The sequence below is a fragment of the Coptis chinensis genome, chromosome 4 (assembly GCF_015680905.1).
Source record: "Coptis chinensis isolate HL-2020 chromosome 4, ASM1568090v1, whole genome shotgun sequence".
Classification (NCBI taxonomy): Eukaryota; Viridiplantae; Streptophyta; class Magnoliopsida; order Ranunculales; family Ranunculaceae; genus Coptis; species Coptis chinensis.
In genome coordinates, this window is record NC_141459.1 from 22179600 (window position 1) to 22202581 (window position 22982).

The 22982-nt window shown below is 38.6% G+C and overlaps 5 protein-coding genes and 1 non-coding gene across 6 annotated transcripts; 3 read left to right on the forward strand and 3 right to left on the reverse strand.

Moving 5' to 3' along the window:
* Positions 1-181: 181 nt before the first annotated feature.
* Positions 182-3262, reverse strand: LOC147502629 (Protein kinase superfamily protein). The gene is made up of 2 exons (XM_086607458.1): positions 2377-3262; positions 182-1154 (listed from the first exon to the last, which is right to left on the reverse strand). Exons 1-2 carry the CDS (start codon positions 3120-3122, stop codon positions 281-283), a joined length of 1620 nt encoding a protein of 539 aa, XP_086463584.1. The 5' UTR covers positions 3123-3262; the 3' UTR covers positions 182-280.
* Positions 3263-4942: 1680 nt separating this feature from the next.
* Positions 4943-5014, reverse strand: TRNAM-CAU (transfer RNA methionine (anticodon CAU)). Its single transcript has one exon. It is a non-coding gene; the product is annotated as a tRNA-Met (tRNA).
* Positions 5015-6323: 1309 nt separating this feature from the next.
* On the forward strand, positions 6324-9533 carry LOC147502631 (hydroxyproline O-galactosyltransferase GALT6-like). Its single transcript, XM_086607456.1, has 7 exons — positions 6324-7272; positions 7577-7809; positions 7892-8182; positions 8264-8392; positions 8486-8659; positions 8860-8967; positions 9055-9533. The coding sequence occupies exons 1-7, from the start codon at positions 6480-6482 to the stop codon at positions 9262-9264; spliced, it is 1938 nt and encodes a 645-aa protein (XP_086463582.1). The 5' UTR covers positions 6324-6479; the 3' UTR covers positions 9265-9533.
* Positions 9534-9595: 62 nt separating this feature from the next.
* LOC147502632 (Pentatricopeptide repeat (PPR) superfamily protein) lies at positions 9596-12194 on the forward strand. Its single transcript, XM_086607459.1, has 2 exons — positions 9596-11014; positions 12056-12194. Exon 1 carries the CDS (start codon positions 9616-9618, stop codon positions 10951-10953), a length of 1338 nt encoding a protein of 445 aa, XP_086463585.1. The 5' UTR covers positions 9596-9615; the 3' UTR covers positions 10954-11014; positions 12056-12194.
* Positions 11689-12865, forward strand: LOC147502633 (Pathogenesis-related thaumatin superfamily protein). Its single transcript, XM_086607461.1, has 2 exons — positions 11689-11875; positions 12056-12865. Exons 1-2 carry the CDS (start codon positions 11812-11814, stop codon positions 12766-12768), a joined length of 777 nt encoding a protein of 258 aa, XP_086463587.1. The 5' UTR covers positions 11689-11811; the 3' UTR covers positions 12769-12865.
* Positions 12866-21302: 8437 nt separating this feature from the next.
* LOC147502634 (wall-associated receptor kinase-like 20) lies at positions 21303-22610 on the reverse strand. Its single transcript, XM_086603886.1, has 2 exons — positions 21610-22610; positions 21303-21524 (listed from the first exon to the last, which is right to left on the reverse strand). The coding sequence occupies exons 1-2, from the start codon at positions 22457-22459 to the stop codon at positions 21475-21477; spliced, it is 900 nt and encodes a 299-aa protein (XP_086460012.1). The 5' UTR covers positions 22460-22610; the 3' UTR covers positions 21303-21474.
* Between the last annotated feature and the right edge of the window lie 372 nt (positions 22611-22982).

Below are 22982 nucleotides of genomic sequence, written 5' to 3' on the forward strand. Positions count from 1 at the left end.
CAATGATGCCTGCACAAAAGTTGAATATGGAGATACAGATACGAACGATATAGTTTCAGAAAAATCTATCATGGATATAGATTCACTGGTGATTCATACATGCTAATTTTTCTTTTCTTAAACAAATTTTATGCAGAAACCTGGTACCTTCTCCCTGTGTTTTTTATTGTAGAAAAATAAATAAATGGAAACAAAATTTCATTGATGGGGAAAATAATATACATAGCATCTCTACCCACTCACCTAAGGGAAACTACACTATTATTTTTTGTCAATATATCTAAAAGAAATCAAAGTCGAGGTATGGACCTGATGAACAGTCTGAATCACTTGCTCCCTTCTCACTTTGTGGCACAGAACATTTAACACTTTGGTCAACACAATTTAAATCAACTGGTTTTGGAATATCTGGAGGCTGAGTTCCACGAATAAGAGCCCAATTAAGATTTTCAAAGAATGGATGCTGCTTGATTTCTGTAGCACCCCTTTTGTATCCTAATCTTTGTTTTGGATCCTTTGCAAGCAAACCCCTAATCAAATCTTTGGCAGCAAAACTGAAAGTGGATCCATCTGGGAACTTGAGCGGTCGTCCAACAACATTGAACAATGTCTCACGATTACCATTGCCTCTGAATGGCGTCTTCCCGTTAATCAATTCGTATAGAAAAATGCCGAATGTCCACCAATCTACAGCACTTCCATGACCTTCCCCTTTTATTATTTCAGGGGCCAAGTATTCATGAGTCCCTACAAATGACATTGAACGAGCACTGGTCGGTTCTGCTATGAGCATAGGAAGAGAATCCGGATGGCTTAGACTTAAATTTTCATCCTTCCCTTTCTTCGTTTTTGACTTGAAAAAACGGGGAGCAAAGCATGAGGGCTGCAGACAGGCAGGCTCAACACAAACTGGTAATCTGCATGATGGTTCAATACATGCTGGCTGAATGCAGTAGGTTGAAGTCCTTCGAGATGTTTCCGCACCGGATTTCACAAGGGTGGGACTCACACAACATTGCAAAGACAAATCGAAGTCAGAGAGCATGATATGGCCATCCTCTCTGACTAACACATTTTCTGGCTTCAAGTCTCTATAAACCACTCCCATCATGTGTAGATACTCAAGGGCAAGAAGCACTTCTGAAGCATAGAACCTGAAGATAACATCAGAAACTAATAATTAAGTAGTTAATTACACAATCAGCGTGGTTGATTGCCAAGACAGTCTATGCAAAATACACAGAGCACATTCCCACTAAACCATATACACTTGGTAGGAATAGGAAATAAGATTGATAACCCAATGCAAACAAACTGGTTGGAGCAATTGGACATAGAGGCTCGATGTCTCAACATCTCTCCTTGGCTACTAAGTGCAATCATACAATTAGAATGCTCTATTTCACTAAACCAATAAGTGGTCAACAAATAAGAAACCAAGTTATTAGTTACAAGCCTTCTGAGTGGGCAGCTTCAAATGCAAAGAAGCTTTATGGTCCTATTAGTTACTATCAACATTGTAAGCTGCAACATATATTTTGTATTGATCTTCTAAGAAGGGAGCTTGGCAAAGTACTTTTCAATAGAACATACAATGATGGAGACTGGAGAGAAATCGAATCAAGTTTTTCTTCCAAGTACTAATAAGCGATTGAAAAGTCTATAGAGGAAATCTAAGTTATGTGGTGATAGATATAATATCTAGATGTCTGTTCCAGTATCTTAGGTTTTAGTGTTTTACTATTAACTCACGTCATATGATTGACGAGAATGTTGTACGTACTAATTGGCTAATCGCATAAGATGGACTCATATTTTGCTGTGACAAACAGAGCCTAATTATATGGTTGAATCTGTAAGCATCATATCATGTGACACCCATTTAGCAGCAGGAGCATTTGGCCAAGCGGTCACCATAAGAATATGTCCTAACCAACCTTAGATTTTACAGAGCAAATTTCACAAATTCAAGTAATTGTATCCAATACTCCTTGAGTCCTTGTCCTTCTTTGTAATCAAGGTTCCTTGTACTTTCTTACTATGCGTAAATAGGCCTAAACAAGAATACAGCTTGAACTCCAGATGACCTGAGATATGGTGAAGAAGTGACAAGAGGGAAAGCTGTGACTCCAAGTTGGTCCTTTTCATAGATTAGAAAAACCTCAATTATATATACATTTCTTACTACTAGTACTCTCACAATAAAATCACAAGCTGCACTCACGTTTCAAAGTTGGGATTTCTGAAGTTTTTTATACTTTATCTAGTTCTAGCTATTCTCAATCTTCTGAGTATGTGATAATGTATACAGAAAATTAACTTATGTGTAGGAAAAAGATACCAAATTGACAAAAGCTATGTGCATATGGGACTAACCGTGCTGCTTGCTCAGAGAAGTGCTTGCCGGGCTGCCTTTGCCGAAGAGTATGAAGATCCCCACCACTACAAAACTCCATAAGCAAGCAAGAGAACTTCTCAGTTTCAAAATGTGAGTAAAGTGTAGGAAGAAAAGGATGATCTAACAAACCCAAAATCTCTTTCTCCGTTTGTGCCCTTTGTAACTTCCTCCTTCCCTCTAATAACCCTTTATCCATAACCTTCATTGCAAACAAACATCCCATCCCTCTCAACTCAGCTAAATACACACTTCCAATATCTCCACTCCCTAACTTCTTCAAAAGCCTAAAATGGCCTAGCCCCAGAGCCTCATCTTTCGCTATCGCGCATTGAATCGCATCCCATCGAAGATCATTTCCCTTATGAGGCTTATTTGAACAAAAACTTCTACTACTTGTCTCATTTTTATCAACTATACTACTACAGTTGCTATGAGAACTCAAGCTGCTATTCTCACTTTCTGGACATTCTAAAAACTCCCCAATCTTAAAGCCACCCCTATCAACAATACCCTCAATTTGTTTACCAGTACAACAACTATCACTACTCTTACTAGTCACACTATTAGAAGAACCACTAACAATGCAACTACTTAAACTAGTCTTAAAACTAAGCTCCTCTAAACTTGAACTTAAACTAGAAGTTCTTAATGGACCACTTTTCCCAACTGAAATACACTCTATATCACCATTACTACCACTACTACAACTACCATTGTCCACCATTTTTCTCAAAAAAAAGATGAAATGCCTCAAAGAAGGACAAAACAGATATAAGGCTTTGAAAATGGGGTAGTCGAGGTAGTCAAAGTGAGGACGAGAGAGAAGCGGGCGCTAAGTGTAGTAGTAAATGAGGGGGGTGTGGTTTAAAATTCAAATGAGAGGAAGGGATTGATATTGAGAGAATCAAGGACCAATGAGGAAGTAATTGGGTTCTGTTCATGTCTACGTTATCCCAGGAACATGGATGCTTAGAGACAAACATAGCAGAAATGCAGAATACAGACACTGTAGTAGTCATTGGGAGTTACGAGAGAGCATGCACGACAAAGTTATTCTTCAAAGTTTTCTTAACTCTCAAAAGCTTAAACTCACATTAAAATGGTTAAGTCTTGGCTTTACATGCTGACTGCATATGGCCCACTTCTTCATAGTTTTAACTTTGAGTAACCCAATTTTAATCAGATGTTAATATAGAATTATAGAGAATTACGAAGGTATCGGCTTTCGGCAGTCAAACGTCTTGACCAAGGATATTTAACCTCGTTGATTAAAAAATAAGAACACGTATAATTGGGATCATTAGGCAGGTTTTTGAAATTTGAAGTATGGTGCAGACGTGCAGTATTAATAAGTGCTCTTGGTATGAATTATTAGGCCATTGAATATATGGGTCATTGAGTTTAATGGAAGGTGCAGTACATCAGCTCTATGTCCAGGACCCCTGATCCAGGGCTCTGCCATTACTATTTATTATCTTTTTTGGCTAAATGCTAAAAGAACAACTAACTAGATTGCAGATTAGTGTTTCCCATTTTTGTTTTTTGTAAAACCAGGCAGAGAATCTTAAAGATTCTATAAAATATTCCTAGCTTTCTTTATTGTCAATTTCTATATATACTGGTATATGTCTTCATGATTCATGAACTAGTGTGATCGAGTGTGTGACACTGTGGCCTGTGGGCCTGTGAGGGCACAAATTCAAGGCATGGAGTAGGGTATATGTAAGTTTCCAATGGGCTTCACTGCTTCAGTTGCACTTCTAGAGTTCCAGTCACATGCTGACATGCATCTTGATTCTTGATCACTGCCGATCCCCCTTTCTAGTTGTTGTTTGCTGCATACATATACAATTTTAGCAAATTTGAATACTACGTGTTCCCAATGATAACGCATCAAAGGAGGGGAGGGTGTGCTTTATAACCTCACTAAGGAACTATTAGTATTTAATAAATCAATTGCTAGTGGTAAAGAACCAAAGAAGTTGGAAGGAAATATCATGTTTCCCTAAGGGCCCAAGGTAGAGAGTAGTGAGGGTGACAATATAATGCAAATCAAGCTGCAAAAGAGTTTCATCGTGGGAACTTTGTTCAGTTTGTTGTACACAGTTTTGATGGTTCAAGTACGACCTGTCGAGTAAGTAGATGATTTCGTTAGGAAGTTAAACACACGAGAAAGGACAAGGAGAAAAACAAGAGACAAGTCCTGTAATCATCACTAAGCCGTCCTACTGGAGAAAACAATTCCTAAATTTACAAATGCTCAGCTTTGCAAACGGCAAAATGTACTCATGTTGTCATATACTGTGTTGTCACTGTTGTGATCCATCCAACGAAGCAAATATTCCACCATTGCTGGATTACGAAATCTACTGATCATCTACATTGTTTGTGCTTCACTGCTTCTCATTGCTTTATAGATTGTGATAAAAGAGCAGCGAAACTCCATAACTTGCAAATCTTTCTTCTGATGGTTTGATGCTATTATAAAGTGCAAGCACATGTACTGAAAATAAGAAACTAATAAAAAGCCCATTTCATAGTTTATATCAGAGCCAGGTTTCGATCCTGGGACCTGTGGGTTATGGGCCCACCACGCTTCCGCTGCGCCACTCTGATTTCACATCATTACTTAGTTTAATAATTATTTCAGCATTGTTTAAATCGTAAGGAAAATGAAAGCCAAAGATGTCACTGTGTCTTTTACTCTTTTGTATACGTCTATGATGTTGCCATGTTGGCTTATTGCTATGCTTCTGAATTCTGATGACAACTTTACCATCTTATTCCTCCACTTGTGCCTGTATCAAAGAAAAGCAGATTCTCTGAATTCTTTTAACAGAGAAGGTTAAAGGGAAAGATTGATTCCTTAGGCTAAAAGCAATCTTTCCATGTATTTTCCTAGCTAAGTTACTTTACCGGCCTGTTTAGTATGCGCTAGTCACTAATTCTAAACTCTAATGGCATTTCTAATAGCATTAGGAAATAGAAACTTAGGATTCAGTGAGGTCTTACTGTATTACGGATTTTCAAGAGGGTGCCTTATTTAATTCTAACTCTGATAATCCTAATTTTCTATGCAAATATATACTGCAATGTATAGTAGGTGCTAAAATAAAACAACAACAATTGAGTGATTTGTGTCCAATAACTTAAACATGCCCCCATCAACCCACTTTACAATCCAATAATTAACTTAAACATACCACGACCCATTGATCCGTTGGTTGTGTGGTTGACTATAGACGAGTTGGTCATGGGATCTTGTAAAAACAACCAAACAAAATAACAAATAAATAAATAAATAAAGGAAAAAATTATAGTGTATATAACACACGCTAATGAGATGACTCCACGTGGAAAACAACATGCAAAACTGGAAATTAAAAAAAAAACGCCTTCTCTCAATTACCACCACTGCCTCCCCAACAACCACCAAATCGTCTTACTCCGCCGCACCAACTAGAGTGCGGCCACTAATGTTGTTTTCTTTTATCTGTTTTATTGTCTTCCTCTTTCCTTTTTTACTTCTTTGATTATCATATTCTCTTCTTATGACCACCACCAACTAAATATTTTATCATGGAACTTCTCATTAAGATTTTTAATCCAATACAAACATATTTATTAAATTTATAATTTGTTATAACTATTTTGGAATAGTAGGTCTAAAAAATAGGTCCGCATAACAGTGCTCTTTTGGAAAACCGGTTCTTGCGGTAAATATGTCATCTTTATACGTGGTGGTATCTGATTAGGTAATGTTACATGATGATTATCCTAGAAAGGGTAAACAACGACTTATGTTACACTTGAATTTTGATGCAAAGCATACGGCACTTGAAACTTGATATTTGATAAGCATACGGCATAGTGGCAAGCAGAAAAAATGTCACTGTTTATCATATTTTTACATTTTTAAAGTTTTAATTTAATCTGTTATCAATCACAGTCAAATCAGTTTCATTTCAGTTACACTAAAAAACCCTCACTTCCTTCATTTCTAGGCTCACTCTAATTTCCCCAAATTAAAATAAAAAATTATAGGGCTAAAAATTTCCCAACACTAATTCCACAATTAAATATGCGGAAACCCAAATTCGATACACTCTTATCACTAAGCCGTAAAAAACCAATTCAAATTCTCTTCTGTATATCAATTTTCTACCTATTTTTAATGACTTTAGAAATCCCTTTTGTTTTCACTAGTAATTTTGCTGCTGTTCCATCAGATAGTTTCAGTACCACACTCAATAACGAAATTCAAGACATCGGTAAGCTTAAAAATCCAATTTTACATTATACTAGTCCCATTTCGCCTATTTCGCCAAGTAAAATAGTGTCAGGTTTGATTTTTAACACTAGTGGTGATGTAAATAGTGGTTCTGAGGTTCAGAGATTAGCTAAATATGCTTGGGTAATTGGTAAAAAGTATTGGGAAGAGCTAGAATCGGGTAAAGTTCGGATATTAGAAGAGAAAAAGAGGAATGGATCAGAAACATGTTTGCATTCGATATCGTTAACTGGGGAAGAGTTTAGGAATAGGGGCAATGTGTTAGTGTTACCTTGTGGATTAACTTTAGGATCACATATTACTGTTGTTGGGAAACCGTATTTGGCTCATGTTGAGTATAATCCGAAGATAACGATTGTGAGAGATGGGTCGGAGGCAGTTATGGTGTCGCAGTTTAAGTTGGAGTTGCAGGGATTGAAAACGGTTGACGGGGAGGATCCGCCGAGGATACTACATTTTAATCCTAGGTTGAAAGGGGATTGGAGTGGTAAACCAGTTATTGAGCAGAATACTTGTTATCGGATGCAGTGGGGCACTGCGCTTAGGTGCGAAGGGTGGAAATCAAGAGCTGATGAGGAAACTGGTATGTGTTTTAAAGGAACTTCTATGTTTAATTTTTATGATTTTGTCAGCTTCTTGAAGGTCATAGCTTAGCTTAAAAAGAACTCAACCTAGTTGCACTAATTTGGTTGTGTGATTAGTGTTTACCATTGAATGTATTTTATTCTATTCTATAACCAAAGGGAGCATGTATATTGCTAATAGAATAGGAATTTTGGTAATTCTGTGAATGGTATGAACTTTTATCAGTGTCGCGTTCCCTTTCTCTCGAGACTCTTGATGGATGGTGTTCCATTTGTTTTTTGAATAATTTTGGTTTTGCGCAGTTGATGGACATGTGAAGTGTGAAAGATGGATACGTGATGATGACAATCACTCAGAGGAGTCAAAGGCAACTTGGTGGTTGAATCGGTTGATAGGGCGAAAGAAACAAGTTACAGTTGACTGGCCATTCCCTTTTGTAGAGGACAAGTTATTTGTCCTTACAATTGGTGCTGGATTAGAAGGTTACCATGTCAGTGTTGATGGAAGGCATGTTACCTCTTTCCCTTACGGCACTGTGAGTACCTTGCTAACGCCAAGTAGCTATTGTCAACGCATTTGAGTTATTATATCTTAAAGTTTGTTCAAAATGTTTACAGGGATTTGCTCTCGAGGATGCAACTGGGCTATCTGTGAATGGGGACCTTGAAGTCAATTCCCTATTTGCTGCTTCTTTACCCACAGCACATCCGAGTTTTGCTCCTCAGATGCATCTTGAAATGTCATCTAGATGGAGGGCCCCACTTCTTTCTGATGGTCCCGTGGAGCTCTTCATTGGTGTCCTTTCTGCTGGCAACCATTTTACCGAACGAATGGCTGTACGAAAGTCTTGGATGCAGTCGAAATTGATTACATCCTCAATGGTGGTTGCTAGATTTTTTGTAGCCTTGGTAAGTGTGATACTATATGGCAATATGTCATCCCTATGTAAAGGAACTTGTTTAGATGCTTAAGATGTGTAATTTGGACAGCACGGAAGGAAGGAAGTGAATTTTGAGCTGAAGAAAGAAGCAGAGTTTTTTGGTGATGTTGTTATAGTCCCTTTCATGGATAGCTACGATCTTGTGGTTTTAAAGACTGTTGCAATCTGTGATTATGGGGTAAGCATTGAGAAAAGTATTTAAACATTTGAATTCTACATGTTGGGTTGAATCTATAAATAGATCACCTCTGACACTTTTGTTCCTTTACAGATTCACACAGTATCTGCTAAAAATATTATGAAGTGTGACGATGATACGTTCGTTAGAGTGGATGCGGTGATCCAGGAAGTAAATAAGGTCTCTGATGGTAAAAGCTTATACGTGGGGAATATAAACTACTACCATAGACCTTTGCGTTTTGGTAAATGGGCAGTGACATATGAGGTATGGATGATTTTCTCGAAATAAACTAATAAACAGTCTTTCCATTTTGTACTCAAAATAACTAGAATGGATGATGCCCTTGGTAGATAACTAAATGATTCTGATCTTTGTCGTGGCTAGTATGACCAATTGGTGTCTTAGTTATGGGGATTAGTTCTTGTTTGGCTGAGTATTAACAAGAGAGATTTTTGTGGTTGCAGGAATGGCCAGAAGAAAACTATCCGCCCTACGCAAATGGCCCAGGCTACATAGTATCATCTGATATTGCAGAGTTTATTGTGTCTGGTTTTGAGAAACATAAATTAAGAGTTAGTAACAGAAACCTGCTCTCACAGTTTTAGTTTCAACTTCTATAACTTGTAGACTTTTATCTAACAAGTTTATGTCCTAGGCAGTTGTTTAAAATGGAAGATGTCAGCATGGGTATGTGGGTGGAGCAGTTCAGCAACAAGACACGAGTTGAGTACGTGCATAGCTTGAAATTTTGCCAGTTTGGTTGTATTGATGACTACTACACAGCACATTACCAGTCTCCTAGGCAGATGATCTGCATGTGGGAGAAATTGCGACAGCATGGACAACCAGTGTGTTGCAACATGAGATGACAAAATGAGAAACACAGAAAACCAAATTTTGCAGTTGTAGCATCTTTAGATGTATATACTGGACATGGTTAGAGGAGGTGGAGAGACAGATTCATTTATTATTTCCTTATCTGTACTCTTTTGTGGCTGGAGCCTGGAGGTGGATGGGTAAACAGTATAAGGTCTCAGAGTTGTTCACTTATGTTAATACAAGCGTGTAATAACAACTCTGGATTCTGTAATGTAAATGTTATACTACAACAGAGAGAAATCAATAGAGTTTACAATTCCATTCGGTAGTTATTTAAATATCAATATTGCATTAAAAAAATTTAATGTCCTCTGCATCACTTGAGTTCCAACGAACTAAACATGGCAATTGCAAGAAAACTTCCATGTCCATCTCTTCACATATTCCAACACCCATTTTCATCCTCCCCACTTACCAAACAAATACTCACAGCAGTAATACAAAACCGTTCCTTCGACACCCAACTTTCCATTTCCCCATGGACAGTTCACACTGTTTCCCAAGTTTTAAGATCAATCCCCACACTCTTTTTCCAAAGCACTCGTTCCATAGGTAGACAACAATGTTTTAGACACCGGGCACCTCTTAAACAACGAGACATACGAAAAGAACGTTATGATACGCGTAAAGGGGTGCGTGTTTTTGGTCCAGCTTCTTTTAGAGACCCAAACAAGGTAAAACTAGGTTTAGATAAAGCATTAGAGTTTTATTACTGGGTTGAAACTCATTTTGGCTATATTCATGATGATATTACTTGTAAAGAAATGGCATTGGTTTTAGCTAAAGGAAATAGGTTGAATAGATTGTGGGAGTTTTTACTTGAAATGGCGAGAAGACGAGATGGGAAACTTGTGAGTACTAGTACTATAACTTGTTTGATTAAAGTTCTAGGAGAAGAAGGGTTGGTTAATGAGGCATTGGCTTTATTTTATAGGATGAAGCAGTTTCATTGTAAACCTGATGTGTATGCTTATAATACAATTATTTGTGCACTTTGTCGCGTGGGGAAGTTTAAGAAGGCGAGGTTTTTGTTGGAACAGATGGAGTTGCCGGGGTTTAGGTGTCCTCCGGATACTTATACGTATACGATATTTATTAGTTTTTATTGTAAACGTTGTTTACAGACTGGGTGTAGGAAGGCGATTAGGAGGAGGTTATGGGAAGCAAATCATTTGTTTCGGCTTATGGTATTTAAAGGGTTTGTGCCGGATGCTGTGACGTATAACTGTTTGATTGATGCGTGTTGCAAGACATATCGGATAGATAGGGCTTTGGAATTATTTGATGATATGATAAGGAAAGGGTGTTTGCCGAATAGGATTACATACAATTCTTTTATCAGATACTATAGTGCTGTTAATGAGATTGATAAGGCTGTTGAGATGATGCGTAGAATGAAGTCAATGAACCATGGTATACCCACTACGAGCTCTTACACCCCAGTCATTCATGCTTTATGTGAAGCAGGACGAGTGCTGGAAGCAAGAGATTTCCTTGCTGAGTTGGTCAATGAAGGGTCAGTTCCTAGAGAGTACACATATAAATTAGTTTGTAATGCATTGAGTGCTGCAGATGAGGCTAGTTTGCCAGATGAATTACGAAGAAGGATTGAGGATGGGATGGAGAAAAGATATAGGCAAGTGATGCATGTGAAGCCAATGATGTCGGAAAGAACTTAATAGTGAAAATCTGATGCTTTTATGGGAGAATTTTTTCCATTAATAAGTTTTGAATGACAAGGTACCTTTCCTAGATGTGAAAATTTTAACCCAAGTTCCTACCACTTCATTTTTTTTTATGTTTTGTTTTATTTTGTTTTGTTTTAGCATTTTATTCTATTTTATCAGAATCTTGCGTTCGTTTTTGTTACGTTTTGGTCTTTTGCATTTTTTTGACCTGAGAGTTGCTGGTCGGCATTGGTATCAGCAGTTCAGCATCTTATCCGAGTTAGCATATTTGATCCCCAAAATGGGTGGTGCACCCATATTTTGTCAGTGACAGGAACATATGCATACTATAGATAAGAGACTGCCCCCAGCGTGAACTACGAAAAATGTGTTGTGCTTCCTGACCCATTAGTTGGTGATCTAGAGATTTGATGCACAGATTCTGTCATATTTTAAATATGTAGTTTGCACAGGCATTTACTGTTTCTAAATTATTATACAGAGTATACATTTGCTAAATTGCTGATACGAATTTTTATGTTCAAAGTGTGATAGATCTTAGGCGTTACATGATATTCTAAATTTTAACCAAGGTTTTGTTGCTCCTACTTATGCTTAAACCCATTGAATTCGATTTGTCTTAAGTCTTAACAATGCTCGGGGCTTTTCACCTAAGTCATTTTGTTATCTTGATTTTCTTCTAAGACAGTGATGATAGTGGAGGCAGTCCTTGTCATATCCCGGCCCATACTTATTTCTAAAGATACCTTAGCTTAAAGTTTAAAATCTTGAAGTACAAGCCAAAACACATTCCGACTCTCCAACTATAAAAGCCAACCTATCATCCCATCTTCTCCAACTGTAAACCCAATGAAGCAGACCAAGCAGTATTCTGCATATTTTCTCCTTCTGATACTGCATTTTCTGCTATCAGGTAACTGTAAAACATTAAACTACCTGCTATAAACATTTCCTTTTCATACTGCAGTCTCCTGTTAATCATAAAGGAATGTTGAGCTTGTATGATTCTAAGTTTTTTCTTATACAATATATTGTCAAGTATAGGACAAAACATTGTTTTGTTATATTCTTAATCCACAGAATGGTTTTGCAGGATACGCCCGAGGAACATTTGTGACTTTCTACATCAGCAACAAATGTCCCTTCCCCATATGGCCTGCAACCGCTGCTAATGCAGGTCAACCAGTGGTAGCTGAGGGCGGCTTCTTTCTTCCCTCGGGTCAGACCAAGCGCATCGTAGCCCCATATAAATGGAGTGGCCGGGTATGGGCAAGAACTGGGTGCAACTTCACTTCCCACACCAAGCCTATCTGTGAGACTGGTGATTGCGGCGGACGACTTGCATGTAATGGGGTCATTGGTCTGCCCCCAGCTACTCTTGTGCAGGTATCGGTGCAGTCAGATAATAGCAAGCCAAATTACTATGATGTCAGCTTGGTTGATGGATACAACCTCCCTGTCAGTGTTGCAGCAAGATCGTTGGACTCCAAGTGTTCTATTGGAGGGTGCTCAAAAAAGCTCAACAGCTTGTGTCCTCGAGAACTTCAAGTCTTGAATAGTCAAGGAAAGGTAGTGGCATGCAAAAGTGCCTGCTTGGCTTTCAATCATGACTTGTTTTGTTGCATGAATGATTATGGAAGCCCAGACAAGTGTAAACCGAATATGTATTCCAATATGTTCAAGAATGCTTGTCCCTCTTACTATAGTTATGCTTTCGACACTCCGGCGCCGTTGGTTAGTTGTACTTCCTCAGAATACGTCATAACCTTCTGCCCTTCTAAGTGGGGTCAGCACTCACCCATTTAGATGATGTCAGTTATTCCTGGCCTGGCCCTCCTTTCATGCGAAAGATCTGTAACTAGAATATTATAAAGTTTTATTTGTATACATTTACATTTGTCTCGGTGGAAGAGTTTATAATTCTCATCTCTTTTTCATGTCGTCATGTCCTCTTCGCTAGTGGCACCAAGAATGGGGATCATCCTTCAGTGTAACGATCCCTTAGACAAAAAATTTGACCAATCAGACGATGATCACAGTATGTTTATGCTACTCTTGTGGCCTATAGCAGAAACTAGAAATTTCTGAAAAGAATCTACAGAACTGTGGGGTTTGGTCTGGTCGGGTTTTGATCTAGGAGCTGGTTCAGGTTAGCCAATAGGCACATAGGCCTGTATGTCCGTCTGTATATATAAATGAAAATGATGGGTTTCTATTGTTTTGGACAAACTATTCGAATTGATTTACTAGTGTTTAAGAGTTCCGAGTATATTTAGTTGCAGATGGAGTTTACGTACAAGGTAGAGAAGCACAGGGGCACAGATTGTTGTACGTATTTGGCTGCCTTCTTCTGTCTTACGATGCACATGAGTTATCATTAGTGATTTTTTGGGGCTGTCTGGCTTCAAGTTATACAAAGATATCGAATGGTAGTTCACGGTTTTGTTTTTTTTCCTTGTGGTCTTAGAATAGTTGCCGAGAAACAAACAAACGATGGAGGTGGGTCAGGTGAATGTGACCATTAAGATCTACGATGCGGTACCATTTAAAAGAGGCATCTAACAGAATGGAATGTGATGTTAGTTTGCAAGAACAGGACCAGGCACTAATTCTGCAAGTTTTAATTTCCTTGCACTCCACCCCCTGCCCTACCCACTGAGAAAACAAATAGAAGAAAGAAAGGGAACTCCTGCCGTCCTACCTAATTCAACATTCCTCCGTGACTCCATATCTAGGTTCCTGAACTTTACAAGTCCCAGCAATTCACTAACATGTCCATATTGCGCTGGTTCTGACATGTAGAAATATAGCTGGTTTTCACATGTACAGATACAGATTTAACAAAGATTAAAACATTATGTAAAGGAAGATAATTTTACAAGTGCAAAGGCAGTCAGGAGTATGGATTCAGTGGCAAACTCATGCAAGTTAAGATCTCAGCGCCTAACACGACCAGATTTTGGATTCCACGTTTTAGTTACTCCACCTTAACCTGAAAGCATCCTTGAAGTACCAAATAGGATGATCTGAAACGTGTAATTAGCAGTGTCTTCTAAAACTGTGTAAGCACCGATCACCTCTGTTATAATTGGTAACAGGTATTTGTATGTAATGGTGCTTATTAAGCAACGGTATAGTGGCTTAAGCAGTAATGGAAATCATGTAAATATACTTGTACTTGAAGCAAAAGATTGGCGCCATGATTGAAAAGGACGCCATAAGGCCATAAGAAAAAAGCAGTACTCACAAAAACGAAAATTGTTACAAGGCTTTTAACATTAGGCCTATGAGCCCATCAAACGTATAAACGTCTCATACTCTCACCTACTGTTACAAGGCTCTAACATTAGGCCCATGAAGCCTAGAAGAATGGTGTTAGACTCTTAGAGCATCTGTAGGTGGTAGTATCACCTCCCAATTTCTTCAAATTTGCTTCCAAACTCGAAATTTCGCGGAAATCCAACTCTAGGTGGAAGCAAATTCGGTCACATCACCTGTCTAGCCGCATCCTTGTTCGCAAATTTGGGATTTCAAATGTGGATGCAGAGCGACAGTGGTAATGTTGCGTGCCAGTGCAAATGTTGTCCCAATTTTTTTTTTTTTTGCCTTTGACCAGCACACCGCGCCAGTGGTACTATCGGGTGCCATTGCCAATGTCGTGTGGGTTATTTTTTTTTTTACTTTTTCAATTTTGGCTCGACAGTGGGAATGTCGCGTGGGGTTTTTTTTTAAAACTTAGGGCAGTAGTACTGGCGCGCGACATTACCAATGACGCACGTGGTAGACTCTACGTACAGATTTGCATCTAATATTTGCGACCACCTAGAGTTAGTCAAAATTTGCATCCAATTTCTTCGAATTTCACCTTCAAATTTGAATTTAAAGGTGATACTACCACCACCTGGAGATGCTATTAGCTTTATTTGTAAGTTTGTAGGAATAAATACTTTTGAAAGGAAAACACTTTGGAAGAGAACTTGTAATCCTTTAATAGGAAGAATAATTCATGAAAGTTATGTTGAGAAGCTTTATTAGTTTTAGGCAAAACAAGACAGAATAAAACCAGTCCATTGTATAGATTGTATAGATGTATGGATTATGCCATGGAAGTAGAATCATCCTAAGACTGCTCACCAAAAAATCTTAAAGACTATCGAAGCAGCTGGAATAGGTAAAACGATTGCCAAATGGATGATACCATCATTTTTCTAGATGATGTTGCACAGATGAGAATGTCTTTAAATCTTTAATCTTACTAGGAAAGTATACGCTAAGAAACTGATTCTGTCTTAGTGGATTAATACTATATGGAAAAGGAACCTCATTCCATAAAAAGTTTTAGATTTTTTAACCAGATGTTGAATCCTTGAAAATGCTTCCAGGCGTTTTAGCTTATACAGTAAAAACTAGTATGCAAGCTGGATTGCAAGATTTCCCAGTTAAATGGTTTCTAAATAATCTATCTGATCCCGCATCTGTGGTGTATCCTAAACTCCTTATAGAATGAAGCTAGTTAGTACATATAAATGTTGCATTGAGTTGACCCAAAGGCCAATAAATATAAGTAAAAGATTTCCATATGATACAATATCCGGCCTCCTGTTGGAGAATAACGATACCAATCGATCCCTACACAGATAATTTGTAATATAAACTCAACTACTACTCCAGACAAATTCTAAATATTTACTACAACCAACCTAACATACCCAACTCTCTAAACAACTATTAACAACAGATAATAATACAAAAAAGTAAAACACATACCACAACACAAAGATGTAACGTGGTTCGACCAATGGTGCCTACTTCTATAAGAGCTAATCCTTTTATAACGTAGGAATGAAGATTACAATCACTCCTTTCAGTCTCTCACCTTATTAGATCACTCCTCTCTCTTTATAGGTTTTTCTCTCTGCAAATATTATCTCTTAATTTTGATAGCTCTCAAAATTGGGTTTTTTCTCTCTTTTGTGTTGCTTAGTTCGTCTATTAGGTTTTGCCAAAAACCCCTTTCTTATGCTGCAAACTCGCGGTTCTCAGAAATAGAAATTCTGACGAAAATAGACTTGAGCGCGGGCGTGCCCTCAGATAGGCCATTTCAAGCGTGCGCGCGCCCTCTTCGAATTTCAGAAAAAAAAAGTCCAGTAGACTTGTTTCGGAAAAAGCTGAGGAAAAAAACTATCTTATTTTTCTCCAAGGCTCCTGGGGCAATACTAGTTTTGAGCGTTCGCTCGCTCAAACTTCTTTACGCAAATATCATCGAATTCTCTCCTTCTTCCTCATGTGAGGGATAACTCCAACAATCTCCTCCTCCCGAACAGTGAGGGAGAATACCTCCATGAAATTTTCAAATCAACAGGAGAAGTATGCTACCATTCCGGCGGTAGCACAACAAACATCAAACTTACCTTTCGGTAAGACTTTGGTCATCATATGTGACCCGTTCTTGTCATTATGGATCTTCTCAATCCACAAATGCTTGTCTTCGAGTATTTCTCTAATCCAATGATAACGCACATATATGTGCTTGGATTTAGAATGAAAACTTGAATTCTTGCTCAAATGGATGGTGCTCTGATTGTCACATAGAACTACAAACTGTTTATGCTTTAGCCCTAGTTTATCGAAGAACCTCTTCATCCATAGCATCTCTTTGCAACACTCAGTGGCTGCAATATACTCAGCTTCTGTAGTGGAGAGGGCAACACACTTTTGCAACCTAGATTGCCAAGAAACTGCTCCCTCTACAAAAGTAACCAGATAATCGGAGGTGGACTTCATCGAGTTAACATTACCTGCCATGTCTGCATCAGTGTAGCCTTCAAGTAAGGGCTTGCTCCCACCAAAACATAAACACGATTTGGAAGTGCCCTTGAGATATTTCAATATCCACTTAACACCTTCCCAATGCTCCTTACCCGGATTTGACAGAAATCGGCTTACAACAACAACAACGAAAGTAATATCCGATCTTGTACACACCATTGCATACATCAAGCTGCCCACTGCGGATGCATAAGGGATCTTTTCCATCTGATTATGCTCATGCTCGCCCTTTGGACACATCTTTTTGGTTATACAAAATTGGCCACCAAGCGGACAACTGACTGGCTTCGCTTGATCTATATTGAATCTTTTCAACACCTTCTCAATGTAGCTTTCTTGAGAAAGCCACAACTTCTCACTCTTTCTGTCACGAGTGATCCGTATCCCAACTATCTACTTTACTTGACCCAAATCCTTCATCTCAAAGAACTTACTAAAGTCTTTCTTCAGTTTGGATATCTTGTTGATGTTCGGGCCAACTATCAACATATCATCCACATACAACAAGTGCACTATGAAATTTCCATATGGAAATTTCTGAACAAACACACAATGATCGGAAGCAGACTTCTTGTATTCTTGCTTCGCTATAAAGAAATCAAACTTTATGTACTACTGTCTCTGTGCCTATTTCAACTCATACAAGCTCTTTATCAGCTTGCATATTAGGTGCTCCTTGCCTTTGACCTCAAACCCTCTGGCTGGTCTATGTAGACATTTTCTTCAAGGTCTCTATGAAGAAAAGCTGTCTTAACATCTAGCTGCTTCAACCTCTAGGTTCATACTTGCGGTTAGACTTAATACCACCCTGATAGAACTTATCTTAACTACAGGAGAGAAAATTTCATCAGTCAATACCTTTCCTTTGACCGAATCCTTTCATAACAAGGTGAGCTTTATACCTTGGGTGTGGATTATTCTCCTCATGCTTGAGTTTGTAGATCCACTTATTCTTGATAATTTTTTTTTTCGGTTTATCAACTAACTTATAAGTGTGATTCTTATACAAAGAATCCATCTCATCATGCATGACCTTCAACCACTTTTCTTTGTCTGTACCTTCAAAAGCCTCTTGATAGTACATAGGTTCTCCACCATTAGATAGTAAAATATACGCATGTGGTGGATACCTAGTTGAAGCTTGTCTCTCTTTGTCGGACCTCTATGCCCCAATTTCTTGTGTCTCAAGAGGATGCACTTCTGCTTGCTCAGGTGGTGGTTCATGCACTTCATCTGCATCTTCTATATCAATAGGTTCTATCCCATCATGAGCAATAGGATCATCATCATGAGCTTCAAACCCATGGTTCTTTGCATTCTCAATGCCTTCTGCACGTTCCACAGTAGGAACTTCTAGTTCTGAATCAACCAGATAATTGGTGAAAGCTTGTAGCTTCTCACCCTCCTCAAAGTCTGTTATGGTTTGGTCTTCAAAGAACACAACATCTCGACTTCGGATTACCTTCTTATTAATCGGATCATAGAGTTTGTAGCCAAACTTCTCATCCCCATAACCTAGAAAAATGCACTGCTTGGCTTTGTCATCAAGCTTGGATCTCTCATCCTTGGGAATATGAACAAATGCCCTGCACCCAAATACCCTCAAGTATCTATAATCAACATCTCTGCCTGACCATACTCTCTTTGGATAATCACTATTCAGAGACTTTGACGACAATAGATTGATCACATGCACGGCTGTACGCATTGCTTCTACCCAGTAACTTCTAGGTAACTTAGAGTGAGACATTATGCATCTCATCCTCTCTACAATGGTCTGGTTCATTCTCTTGGCAATACCATTCTGTTGCGGTGTCTTAGGAATGGTCTACTCATGACGAATCTCATGACTCTTGCAATACTCTTTAAATAACCCTATGTACTCACCCCCCATGATCTAAGCGAATACATTTCAAAGGCTTCTTTGTCTCTCTTTCCACTATGCTATGGAAAGTCTTGAACACGCCAAATACTTCATCTTTTGTCTTCAGACTATATACCCATATCTTTCTTGACACATCATCAATGAGAGTCAAGAAGTACAAAGCTCTCCCATGGGACTTTACTTTCATAGGACCACATAAGTCAGTGTGAACTAGCTCAAGGACATTGTCCTTTCTGTGAGACGGGAATCTTTGGAAAGACACCCTGTGTTGCTTTCTTACCAAACAATGAGTACATCTATTTAAATGCATACCTCTAATGTCTGGCAAGGCTTTTTGTTTGGCAAAAACTTCCATGCCTTTTTTTGCCTATATGACACAGTCTCTTGTGCCATAGTTCGGAGGAAACTTATTCTTCTACCGCATTTACTTCTGCTTTACACAAACTAGCCTGTGTCTTGTAAAGAGAGCAAATTTTCTTCCCTTTAGCTGCTATAATGGAACCTCTGCTCAGTTTCCATACCCCGTTACCAAACGAGTTTAGAAAGCCATCATCATCTAACTTTCCAGCGGAAATTAAGCTTAGCCAAATGTCAGGGACATGTCTTACATCCTTTAGTGTCAAGGTGTAGCCGACATTGGTTTCTATATGAACATCCCAAATGCCTACAATCTTTGAGACTCCACTGTTACCCATATTTACTTCACCAAACTCACAACAGCTGTAGGTAGTGAAGAATCCCCTGTGCGGTGTGACGTGATAAGATGCTCCTGTATTTATCACCCACTCTGTGTCCTGGCATGAGGTACTAATACAGCACACACCACATTCTGACATAATTCCCACTAGACCATCGTCGACTAGTGCGGTAGTATCTCTGCCTGTGTTTCGTTTCCTTTGTACCATGTTTTCATGTACACAGTTATTCTTCTCATCCCTCTTCAGTGTTCTGCACTCATACCTGAAGTGACCTTTGGTGGCACAATAGTAACATTGTCTCTCTGCCTTAGGAGTTCTAGCTGCGCTTCACCCCTAGATTTGCTTCTGTCATCACCTCTAGAATGAGATGGTTTTCTGCTCTTACCTCTCCCCTGCTTCTATGTGACAAGGATCTTTGAGTGAGAGGAGCTGCTTCTTGAACCCCTTCTTGTCTTCTCATTCAACAATGCCCCGGTAGCCATCTCCATGGAAATAACTCCATCCTTAGCGGCTCCGTTAAGAGAAATTGCTAACATCTTCCAATTGTCGGGTAGAGAGATTAATAGGAACAAAGCCTCAACTTCGTCACCCATATTAATCTTCATCAAATGCAACTAATTGATGGTATTCTGTAGTTCATTAAGATGCTTAGACATTGAAGAACCTTCTTTGTACTTCATGTTGGCAAACTTCTTAATGAGCAGCACTTTGTTTCCGGCCGACTTCCTCTCATAGAGGTCTTCGAGTTTCTTCCACAAGCCAAAAGCAGTAGTCTCTTGAGATACATGGTGAAAGACATTGTCGTCAATCCACTGTCTAATGTACCCTATTGCTTTTCTGTCAAGCTTGCTCCACTCAGCCAAAGGAATCGCTTTCGGTTTTTCTCCCCCATTCTCAATGGGTTGTGCCAAGTCCTTGCAGTATAGCAAGTTTTCCATCTTGGCTTTCCAAATAGTATAGTTTGCTCTATTCTGACTAATCATGCGAGTGTTCATAGAATGGTTAATCTCTACAAGTTATTTTAACTCAAATCTTCTCTCAGGAATTTCGTCAAACACCTTCTGAGCAAAATTCGGATAACAACTTAGGTTAATTTAAACTGGCTCTGATACCACTTGTTGGGGAATAACGATACCAATCGATCCCCACTACACAGATAACTTGTAATATGAACTTAACTACTACTCTAGACAAATTCTAAATATTCACTACAACCAACCTAACATACCCAACTCTCTAAACAACTATTAACAACAGATAATAATGTAAAGAAGTAAAGCATACCACAACACAAAGATGTAACGTGGTTCGGCCAATGATGTCTACTTCCACAAGAGCTAATCCTTTTATAACGTAGGAAGAAAGATTACAATCACTCCTTTCAGTCTCTCACTTTACTAGATCACTCCTCTCTCTTTACAGGCTTTTCTCTCTGCAGATGTTATCTCTCAATTTTGATAGCTCTCAAAATTGGGTTTTTTTTTTCTCTCTCTCTCTTGTGTTGCTTAGTTCGTCTCTTAGGTTTTGCCATAAACCCCTTTCTTATGCTGCAAACTCGCGGTTCTCAGAAATAGAAATTCTGATGAAAATAGACTTGATGCTGGGCGCCCTCGACAAAGCCATTTCAATTGGCAGCCCTCTTTGAATTCAGAAAAAGAAAAAGTCCAGTAGACTTGTTTCAGAAAAGCTAAGGAAAAAAATTATCTTCTTTTTCTCCAAGGCTCCTTGGGCAAGACTAGTTTCGAGCGTTCGCTCGCTCAAACTTCTTTACGCAAATATCATCGAATTCTCTCTTTCTTCCACACTCATGTGAGGGATAACTCCAACACCTCCATTCCTATCCACACACACATCTACTCATTTCTTGAGAAAGCTTAGTGAACCAATACCTGTCCAGAGCTAAGTGATCCATCACAAAGGAAACGAAATGAAAACTGTAAGTGAAAATTTTATTACACCTTGCATTGTAAATCAGTAATGTACATTCAAATTGCACCTACCCGATTATATAGATTATTGGAAAAAAAAAAAAAAAAAAAAAAAAAAAAAAAAAAAAAAAAAAAAACCGATCATATCACGCACAATTTTAGATGATGCAAATTAGAGTGCCCAAATGAGAAAGCATGCCAAGGAAGAAATCATCCAAGTTCCTGCAAAAACGACCATATGATGAAAATTAGAGGTTCCATCAACCACACAACTTCTACATAAGTTATAGTCGACGTTCCAACTTACCAAATTTCCATAGAAGGACTCTCACATTATTGTTCATGGAAGCTGTAAAATAGCAATCTGTTGTTGTATTTAGACCGTCAAAACAATTACATACAAAGGAGTTATAGCTTCCAGTGTATCCACATACTCCATGACTGTTCTCACAATCGCTACAAGCACTTGGAAAATCATTTTTGACATTGAACCTGTACTTGAGAGCTATACCATATTTCCAACTCCCTGGATTGGATTCCCGACCATTGAAGCTATAAAAAGAAGCATATGAAGTACATTGCAGCCTTTGCAGATTCATTTCAAATGCAGGACCCAGATCAATTGGTGTATATACACAACAAGTTGATATAGGAAGATTAAGCCTACTAATGGTTGGGCAGGAGTAAAGAGAACTACAGATTGGCGCTCCTTCATTATCACATAAAGGCACTATGGAGTTATTGAGACCACTTTGTGAGTTATAGAGTGGTGAAGAAGCCGTGGCGCAATCAAGAAGAGCAAAAACATTGTCTTCGAGGAAAGCAAAAGGTGCGTCCCAATCTAGGCTGAATCCTTGACTAGGATGCGTTGATGAACAAGTCGACATGGACGGGTCTTGGATGTATATAACATGGTTGTTATAGTCTATGTTGTCAATAGTATAACAACCACTGTGAGTATTTAAGATGAGGTTTTGTTGATCACAAGTTACATATTGTTGAAACCTTGGATCACCACATCCAGGCCCACTGCCAAAGGGGTATCTGATGAGTTGATTTCCACATGATTTTTTGCAGGCTTGGGATGAGATTAGTGAGGGTAAGAAGATGAAGGAGATGAAGGAAATAAGAGAAGCTGAAGAGGATCTGAACTTCATTTTCTGCTCTTTGTGTGCTATTGTCCTATGGCAAAGAAGAGTGTGCAGGTGTAATATATATTGTTAATTCTTGTAAGTTTGCTAGCTTACAAGAACTTCCTTTAGGAGTTTAGGAGGTAGTACTCTAATAGAGAGAGCCGAGAGGGGGCATGTCCGCATGTGCCTCATGCCCTTATGGTGGTTCCCTTCTATTAACTTCCATGCCTTTTACTCGGATGCTTGGGATTCACGAATATGGTTTATATATTCTCTTTCAGGAGTAGTCTTTTGGTAAAACATAAAAAAATCTCTCTATGCTTCAGGAAATTTGTGGAGATGTACTTTAGAAAACTAACCTTATATCTCTATGACCGCCATACTACTCACTACAATGATATTAAAAAGGATGGTATTAATGTATTATGCTTCAAAAACTCAGAATTACAGTATTTGCAGAACACATCACCCAAAATATGTGATTTTATCAGTGCGTTTGTGTGATTCGGAATTTATAAATGCCTTGAAAGATTTTTGAAGGTCATCC

Coding starts and splice junctions, on each gene's coding strand:
- LOC147502633 (XM_086607461.1), top strand. CDS start 11,812: ATGAAGCAGACCAAGCAGTATTCTGCATATTTTCTCCTTCTGATACTG. Junction 11,876..12,055: donor ACTGCATTTTCTGCTATCAG/GTAACTGTAAAA, acceptor ATGGTTTTGCAG/GATACGCCCGAGGAACATTT.
- LOC147502634 (XM_086603886.1), bottom strand. CDS start 22,459: ATGAAGTTCAGATCCTCTTCAGCTTCTCTTATTTCCTTCATCTCCTTC. Junction 21,525..21,609: donor AGTCCTTCTATGGAAATTTG/GTAAGTTGGAAC, acceptor TCGTTTTTGCAG/GAACTTGGATGATTTCTTCC.
- LOC147502629 (XM_086607458.1), bottom strand. CDS start 3,122: ATGGTGGACAATGGTAGTTGTAGTAGTGGTAGTAATGGTGATATAGAG. Junction 1,155..2,376: donor TTCTCTGAGCAAGCAGCACG/GTTAGTCCCATA, acceptor TGTTATCTTCAG/GTTCTATGCTTCAGAAGTGC.
- LOC147502632 (XM_086607459.1), top strand. CDS start 9,616: ATGGCAATTGCAAGAAAACTTCCATGTCCATCTCTTCACATATTCCAA.
- LOC147502631 (XM_086607456.1), top strand. CDS start 6,480: ATGCGGAAACCCAAATTCGATACACTCTTATCACTAAGCCGTAAAAAA. Junction 8,183..8,263: donor CTAGATTTTTTGTAGCCTTG/GTAAGTGTGATA, acceptor TAATTTGGACAG/CACGGAAGGAAGGAAGTGAA. Junction 8,660..8,859: donor AATGGGCAGTGACATATGAG/GTATGGATGATT, acceptor TTGTGGTTGCAG/GAATGGCCAGAAGAAAACTA.